Source organism: Fomitopsis serialis (assembly GCF_022376445.1).
Source record: "Fomitopsis serialis strain Sig1Antser10 chromosome Unknown B0H18scaffold_84, whole genome shotgun sequence".
Classification (NCBI taxonomy): domain Eukaryota; kingdom Fungi; phylum Basidiomycota; class Agaricomycetes; order Polyporales; family Fomitopsidaceae; genus Fomitopsis; species Fomitopsis serialis.
The window spans coordinates 160134-168722 of record NW_025955044.1 but is presented as its reverse complement, the minus strand read 5'-3'; the positions used below and the strand labels follow the sequence as shown (position 1 = coordinate 168722).

Below are 8589 nucleotides of genomic sequence, written 5' to 3'. Positions count from 1 at the left end.
GCAATGTTGGATTAGAGTGCCCCGGAGTTCGGCGCAGCTCCGCATCTCCGAAATCTTCTGCAAGACGCGTTGGCGACGTTGTTGTTCCTTGACGTCGACACGCTCTGCTCTGTCATCCTCTCGCTTTCTTACAATCATGGCCACTCGTCGAACGCGATCAACTGCCTCGAGGGACAACAAGAAGAGCGGCACCAAGGCTGCCCCCAAGGCTACCAAGAAATCCGGTACTTCGTCTGCCTCTGCAATAGTGGACGAAGGAGATGCTCTGAATCGTTGTAAGGAGTTGGTGAGAATGACGACCCTGATGCCTCGGAGAAAACGGTCGCCTCCAAGGCTCGCAAGATGCTCGCTGAGATGAGGGGGGTCCTGCCCAGAGAAGGAGCGTCTACAAAGTAAGTTATGAGTGATTACCACATAGATCAGCTAACTATACACCGTTTCAGCCATACAGGCGAACAGTGCGGCGGCGATGGAGGAGGATGAGGATGCTGAAGGCGATGAAGAACCTGAGGTTGTAGCTGGGATGAGGATGGGCTTGGAGAAGATGAGGTGGAAGAGCAACCACATTCCAGCTCCTCTGATCGTGATGCGCCCGCTGCTTCGAAGGGAAAGGGCAAAGCAACGGGAAGAGGTGTGTATATGGTGGAGATTGTCCCGGAGAGTCTAACAATATTACAGTTGCATCGCCCCCGAAGCCAAAGCCTCGCCCGAGGCCGCGCAAGAGGAAAGCCGACCAGGTATCCGAACAGGAAGACAACGACGCGGATCCTGTCGCGCGAGCCCCCGAGCGGCCTGACAAGAAGAAGACCAAGGTGCAGAGCCCCGGTAAGTTGGTTGGGGCTAGTGCGTCCCAGCCTGCAGCGCATAGTAGCTCTCCTACATCGCGTGAGTCGTCAGTACTTCTGTGTTTCCACGTGTGCCTCTAATGTACGCCACTGCTGGTAGCCTCATCACCTGGAAAGAAGAAGGTGGAGGTTGTTATTCAGTCGCGTCCGGCAATCGCTGCGTTACCTCAGGATGAGCAGTCATTAATAGATCGTCTGCGTAAGCAAGCCTCATTTTACCAGTCTGAACGGAAACTAACAGCCACTTGAGATACAGGAGCACGGGGCGGGAAGAAACCGGCACCTGTACAGAGTGAGGAGGACAGCGAGAAGGATGAGTTGTCAGAGGACTCGAAGATGGAGGACTCGGAGGAGAACGGAGGTGAGTCCAACTTCCTTGGTAGGCACAGCCAATGTACTGAGGAAATGCGAGCCCCTGAAGCATCACGTCGACGAGCGGTTAAGAGTAAAACCAACACCACTCGCCACGCCCTGAAAGATGCCTCTGGGGATGAGAGCGAGTCCTATCACGTCTCCGAGCAGGAGGATCAGGGAGACAGCGACGATGGCGAGCATGAGGAGCATGCCTCTGACAGCGACGAGGTATGTGGGTAATGTCTATGGAGTACAACACTAATTGAGGTCTTCAGATCATCGTCAAGTCAGAGAAGGCGAATGCGAAGGGGAAGGCTGCTAAGGGTAAGAGTAAGACTCTGGGCAAGAAGAAAGCGTCAAAGGCCCCCGCGGACGCACTCGCTGAACTCGAACAGGAGCCGTTCCGGAGTTTCGTGCAGCATGCGCAGATAGAGTTCAAAGCGTATCTGAGTCTCGAGAACGCGTGGCCCCGTCACCAGGACACAGTCATCGACAAGTTGGACGCCCCCATGTCGATGTACGAGAGGGTCACGGCCAAGCACAAGGCCTATCAGACACCCAAGTTCAAGGCGCGGTACAAGCAGATGAAGCGGCAGGTCTCCACTTACAATGAGCTGCGGAAGAAGGTAAGTAATGTCATTATTTTGAATGACTGGGGGTTGACACTTTCACGTCTTTAGGTCTATAAGCTGGCGTCTCAGTTCCGTCAGGAGGTGAAACAGAAGGCCAAGCGTGTGGTGGAAAAGGAGTTCCTGTCCATCAAGGTGTCTGAGTTTGGTCCCAACGGTGAAAGGCTGAATGCTGTGGCTCGCGCCGATAAGCTACAGAGCGCTTTGGAGGCGCGTATTCGGTTCCTCAAGGATGGGGACACTTTCCACCACGGCAACCTCAAGATGCCCGATCCTGATGTTGAACCATCGGTGCGCAGACCTGACCATCTAGATGACAAGAGAACTAAGCTAACATCATGATGGAACAGCTGTGGGTGGCGGAACGCGACGCCCCGTTCCACAACGAGGCCATTGCAGAAATAATAGCTCGTCATTGGTGGCTGGGACAGAATCCTGAGGCGCTGCGAGCGGAGAATCGTGAACGATTCGATCTCAACAAGGCCCCTTTGTCCAGCAACATGATTGCTCTCGTGTGTAGCGCGGTGAGTAACCAAGTGGTCTGCAGAATGCTCCGTGAATGTCTGATTTATATGTTGTCAGATACTGGTGACTCTGGAGGAGGCCCTCAAAGGCAACATCACCATCAACTTCGACGAGAAGACATACGCTCCGGAGTGTGTCCAGCCCGCCATCAGTTCAAACATTCAAACTTGATACTGATGCTTTTATCTGCAGGCACGATCGCTTCAAAGCTGGCATTGACATGCTTCGACGGTACGGTGATCCCAAGAATCCCAATTTCAACGAGGGGATTAGCCAGTTGGTCAAATCCATGAACAACTCTCTGGTCAACGGCATACGGTATACCCAATACCTTTATTCAAATATCTGAATTACTGAAGGATTCCCTGGTCAGAACTGTTGCCAGGATCGCTGAGCCGGAAGTCGTGCAGGCCTCAGAAGGACCGCGCCCCAGTGTCAACCTCAACCTCGACATGGATCTTCTGGCCTCTCGCTGGCTGAAGAATGCGGGCGCGTCATCTGAGAACACCAGTGAGGAGGCCGGCCCATCCTCGAGCACCCAGAGGGGACCACCAGCGTGAGGATGTTGGAGAGGACGCATGGGTGGCATACTCAGAGGTGTGCACCATGGCATTGTTTGCCATTGACTCTGCTCAACTAGCATCAACAGGCGGTGTAAGACTAAGCTGATGGCCACGACCTTGCTGGTTGGCGGTAAATATTTTATCTGGGCGGCCATTCTCCTCGACTCATACGTTGTCTTGTCTGTATCCTTGGGCGCGCCCCTGTCTCAGTTTGTATCGTTGACATAATCATCTCCCCAGCCACAATACCTCTTCTGTACGCTCAGCTGCGGGTTCTGTTGTTGTATCACGAATGTACGATGCCGAATATGATGATTTACAATCGCTGGGATCCCCTTTAAGTGCCTCTGAAGACCTTTATAAGCTCTAAGAAACAGTGCTACAAAATGGGTACCGACAGAAACATCTCTCAATTAGTCGGAACGTACTCTGGAGCAAATGAGAGCACAGACAAGCGGCCATAGAATAAGCCCCCACGATTTTTGGGCGCCTATTGGAACCCTCACAAGCGCTTTGCACGTCTCATCAGTAATTCTGCTAGCTTTCTGGTGAGGCGCTAATCTTCCAATTAAGGGACTTACTTTAGAAAGTAGTTGGGCTTGCTCCGCTTAATCCATGAGCATTTTGTTTCTTGGTGACACTTTTGCCACTCTCAGAGTATCTCAGAGTGCTTTGGCAAATGGGCGGTTTTTCCTGATGCCTGTGCTCCGGTTCGACACTTCCAATATGCTACGTCCGCTCTTCTTCCACTCGAAGAACTGGTCTTTTTCCTCGATGATCGACGTGTGCTCCGGTTGTCCTGGGATGGCACCGTACCTGAAGAGGAGGTCGGAGTTCAGTATGTGAACCCAACCACAGTTGAATTAGGCGGTACTCACCGTCCGGGAGGCTTGAATGCTCCTGTGAGGTGGCGACGGCACCTGGAGCGAGTGGTGCCGCCTGAGTCTCAGCGGTCGTGTTGCAAGCATCAACAGCCATATCGCTCATATCCATGCTGCTCTCTGCTGTACGGTAAGTATGCAGATACAACAACCACAACCTGTGCCTCACCATCAGGGCATACGGGTGACTGGATGTCCCCATCAGAGCCAGCGATGCCCAGCTCTCTCGTAACGGCATTGCCTTGAGCAGTGTTGCGGTCAGTGTACGTGATAATGCCTGAGCATGTGGTGAGTCCAAATACTTCAGCTGAAGACTGGATACGCACCTTCCGGCTCGATTGGCGCGCTGATAGATGGTAAAGGAAACTCAACTACGCAATCCTGAAGACGAGAACGAGTGGTTTGAAGGGATGTTGGTAGCGTCGGAAAGCTCATAAGAAGTGCTAGCAAGTCCGAAATTTCTGTTTGTGATAAGGATATGAGCACGTCGCGGTCGTCAGAGCTGCCAGCGTCCATGGTAAAGTGAGAAGTGTTAAGCGCTGAAGCTCTCGGGCCCGAGAAGTCTCAGAAAGCTCTCTGAACGGTTTTATGGAGCATTCCCAAGCGCATCAGGAAGAGAGTAGAGTACACAGATATTGAACGTATTTCACTAGATGTCCTTGGCGTACGATACTACTCACAGTGGCGCCCGCCCTCTTACTTTCGCCCGGCCCGTTTACCCTGCGCCTTCGCATTCCCCGCCCCCTTCACTTTTGTATTCGTGCTCGTATTCGCACTCGCCTTGGCCGTGTGCCTGGGCCGAACGCGTTTTCCCTGGGCCTTGGCCTGCTCCTTGTTCCTGGCGTGCTTCTCCTTCATTTGCTCTTCCAAGACGGCCTTGCGCATGCGCTTGCGGCATCCCGACAGAGCGTACGACAAGGCGTTCGCGGGGAGGCGGTCGGTAAACACGTCGAAAGCGGAGGAGAAGTTGTGCTGCATGTGCAGCACCATGTCGGCGGCGGGGGTCCCCGGGTCAAGACTCGGCAAGGTCGTCGAGTAACCCTGTAGGTCCTCTTTGGCGATAGTCAAGAGGACCTTATTGCCGGGTTCCTTGATACCGCGAAAGCGGTGTAAAGCGGCCCTTTGTTGAACATCGCCCTCCCGGTCGTTCACAGCGGCCAGAAGGTTGTACATGAGCACGAACAACCTAGATAGGTGCTCTTTGATGCGACGCACGGCATCGGGTGGGCTGAGTTGTGGGCTCACGATGGGCATCAGGTCGGTGGACTCCTTGTCCAGACGAATCTCCTGCCGGCTTACATGGTTAGTACTGTAGCATAGATTATGATTTACTTACCATGAATACAAACTCCGTGAGGATCCTCGTGAGATCCCACTGCTCATCCACGGCCTGGCGAAACTTGTGATACTCCGGGGGGAGTATGACAAGCACATACCCGCGGGTTGCCCCGTGAACGGCAATCGATTTAACGGCGATGGGGGGCATGACGTGGTTTGGCCAGCACTTGACCATTGGGGTGAGCGCATCTCGAGGTCGCTGCCCAAGAGGGGCGTTGATGCCTTGTCTTGAGGCGCGTCCCCTGCTCGGAGGCGCGCCCAGGAGCTCCCATTTTCCCCAATCTTCATCGGCACTCCCGTCCGCATTCGACCTCTCCTCATCGGTGACGTTCCCTGCTGCATCCATCCACGCTTTGGGCACTCTGACGGGTACCTTGCCGCCGCTATTGGCACGGGTTTCCCGCATCAGCAGGATGAAGATCCCGCATGCCGCGATCAGCTGGCGATCACACATGTCCGCCAACTGATGCACCTCAGTCCCATACAAGTCATCCGCATAGACAAGTGAGTGCTTACCTTGGCCATGATGTCCTTAGGACTCTGGGATACTCCGCATTCCGTTTGACAGAGCGCATGCGAAGTATAGCCGAAATCTACGAGGAACGACGCATCCGGCACCACCGCCGGATGTGCACCTATGCCGGTAACGACACTTGCAATGTCGTAGCCAAATACGTCCGCTATCTCCGAGAACGGGCGGTCCATGAGCCTCCGCCATAGGTTCTCGATGGCATCGTGCATCCAACTCGGTGGAGCGTGCTGGGCAGGCGCCATGAATGCTGTGGACGGATTCAGTGAGAGTTTGGTCCGAGAAGAGATCTGCGGCACCGCACCGTCGGACCTTGTGTGGGAGAGTCACTGACGGCACAGTTTGACTTCTTGGGGAACTCACCTGAGATCCTTCTTGCTTCCTACCTTCTCTCTCAATTACTTCCCACAGCGCCGCATTCAAGCTGCACGCGCGTGCACATCGGGCGTTAAGATCAGGTGTTGAAGCGCGCGTCAAAGTCACCAAATAACGTATTGCGAAATTCTGCCATATGGTACACAGGGAACAGCATGATAGAGACTAGGGGACCTCGTCAGACGAACAAGTTGTTGCGGTACTCGCCCTTGTCACAATAGGGAAGGGATCCCTTCAGAAGGAAGCCCCTACCTTGACCTTCTCGCTGACAAACGATCGCCGCCAACTTGTGGTACAGAACGCGCTGCAACCACCGAATGGCCTTGTCCCCTGAGCCCTCGCAAACCTCTCCCAGCAAGTCCTTGTCCACGTATCGGTCGTGACTGACGCCCTTCAACTCGTCGGGGTCCGTGCGACTGTGGCCGTCTTGCCGCAACGGCCCGATGGGGGAGGGCTCGGCGATCCTCATAGCGTGTGCGTAGATGATGTCTGTGAGGCGCCCTTCTAAGAATCGATTGCCGTCAGGAGGGGCTGTCTGAGGAGGAATTCCACGTCGGAGCAGTCGCTGTGATGTTGTTTATTGATAATTAGATACATCACAATATATTTGGGACGTTGACTCACCATGAACCTCGGCCCCTGGGTCTCCCAGTCCTCCAAGCTCCCCGCGCCTCGCACACACTCCTGAAAATCGATGAACTCGTTGACCTGGTACATGGCCAGACACGCCTCCATCCCCACTGGCCCACCACCCGGCGGTGAACGACCGCCACAGTAGAGGACTTGATCGGGCGTCATCGCATCCGCTGGGCCAGCCAGAGCGACGACGAAGCCTTGCAGGGCATTCATTGAGGGCAAAGCAGCCGCTATCTGCTTGCAGCATGAGATGATGTCTGAATAAGTAAGAAAAGATACTAACATACCTTTCGCGTCTGATAGAGGAATTCCGCCCGTGTGTGGGTCACAAGCGCGAAGAAGATCTCTTGGCCTGTTCCCGGAACCAAGTTCATATCCTTCACGATTGAGCTGTGGCGCAGGGAGAACTGTACTTCTGGCGTCTTGATCACCATCTTGTAGGCGACGCACGGCCGCGCGTCCGAGAACGTGACAATGGTCTCGCGAAACTTCGAGGCCATGTCTGTGAGGAAGTCGAACGTGAAGTCCTCACTGAACGTTGGCGTTTGAGCGACGAGTTTGCCTTCTTGCGGCCAGTAGTCGATGCTGAAGCGCATAAGCTTTGTGGCTCGTGGTGCGAACGGTATTCTATGGTACTCACTTGATGGTTCGCAGGAATGCAACGTACTTCGCTAATTCCCCTCTCACATCCCACTCCCAACTCTCCTCCAGCTTGCTCTGCAATCCCCAGAATTCCTGTTCCTCGATGTCGAAGATCTCCTGATATGTAGAGAACATTAATACGAATCCTCTCCGGCAGTTCGCAAGACCTTACCTGCAAAATGAATCCATCGCGTCCAGCTTCCACCCACTTCCGCCACAGCGTCCAAATCTCTTCGAAGAAACGCGACGTAAGCTGGTGATCTTCCTCAGAGGGGCAAGTCCGGGGCAAGAGAGCCATGAACGGGTTGGTCTGCTCTTTGATGCGCGACGGGTCCTCCGGTTGATCTAGCAGCTTCACTGCGACAGGCATAGACGAGCGCACACGCTCACTGAATGAATTCCCGGGCGAATAGTGGGTCGCGATGCTAGGGGGCGCAGAGTCTTCGGTAGGGGTTGCGGGTGGCGCGGACTCCTGGTCGCTGTCCGAGAGTTCGACGTCGGAACCATGACCGCCGTCCAGACTGTGAGTTGAGGACGTATCGGTCCTTCCCGTGTCAACGGAGCTGATTGAGAGGTAGCGATTCAACGGCATGGCGTAGTATCAAGAGGTAATAACGGCCGGGCAGTGCCTTCGTAAGCTACCGTTGCATGTGAATTGGAAAACAAGCCACAACTTCACCGTTTGCTCACCTACACTGAACTGAACTTCGCTCCCCACTTGACTGGGTCTATTTTCCACGACTGGCGGTTGCAGACTTATGAGACATCACTTACAACTGTAAACCTACCGCATCACATATTTTGTAACACGCACTTTACGAATGCCCTGACCCGGCGAGGCGGGAATCGAAGGGATCTTGCCTAAAACGGACATCGGCAACGCGCCTGCCAAAATCCATTTTAGGACAGCTAAGCGCCAGTAAGTACATCCACCTTGTATGAATGAAAACGACGATTTCACTCACAAGCTTGGTTCGACGTAGATGCGGACGTGCCGTAGTGATGAATATCAAACGGCGGACACATTGTACCGCAACTAGAATTATAAAACCCCTCAGCATAAGTACGGTGTAGATGACTGTACAGAATGGCCACGCACTTATGAGGATAATCTGAAACATTGTGAGTATTGACACCAGTTCTACAGCGCACTCACAGACACTTAACCCAAGGATACCAGATGGTGAGAGCAGAGAGTGAAGATACGCGGATGCGTGTGAGAGACTGAACGTTGCAAGCGATCAACTTTACCTCATAAGAAATTGAGTTGAC

At 53.9% G+C, this 8589-nt stretch overlaps 2 protein-coding genes across 2 annotated transcripts; one reads left to right on the top strand and one right to left on the bottom strand.

Moving 5' to 3' along the window:
• Positions 1-136: 136 nt before the first annotated feature.
• B0H18DRAFT_1122849 (uncharacterized protein) lies at positions 137-2913 on the top strand (the record flags this gene model as incomplete). The annotated part of the gene is made up of 13 exons (XM_048034590.1): positions 137-224; positions 281-392; positions 460-631; positions 696-885; positions 946-1044; positions 1102-1206; positions 1258-1427; positions 1475-1825; positions 1880-2119; positions 2179-2352; positions 2411-2484; positions 2546-2671; positions 2727-2913. 13 exons carry the CDS (start codon positions 137-139, stop codon positions 2911-2913), a joined length of 2088 nt encoding a protein of 695 aa, XP_047889205.1.
• Positions 2914-3578: 665 nt separating this feature from the next.
• B0H18DRAFT_957779 (uncharacterized protein) lies at positions 3579-8343 on the bottom strand (the record flags this gene model as incomplete). Its single annotated transcript, XM_048042612.1, is given in 18 exon segments — positions 3579-3715; positions 3795-3920; positions 3967-4074; positions 4124-4299; positions 4498-5084; positions 5134-5598; positions 5652-5894; positions 6028-6088; positions 6228-6604; positions 6664-6909; positions 6963-7260; positions 7316-7434; positions 7490-7674; positions 7708-7880; positions 8012-8072; positions 8092-8101; positions 8132-8202; positions 8283-8343. The coding sequence occupies 18 exon segments, from the start codon at positions 8341-8343 to the stop codon at positions 3579-3581; spliced, it is 3504 nt and encodes a 1167-aa protein (XP_047889204.1).
• Between the last annotated feature and the right edge of the window lie 246 nt (positions 8344-8589).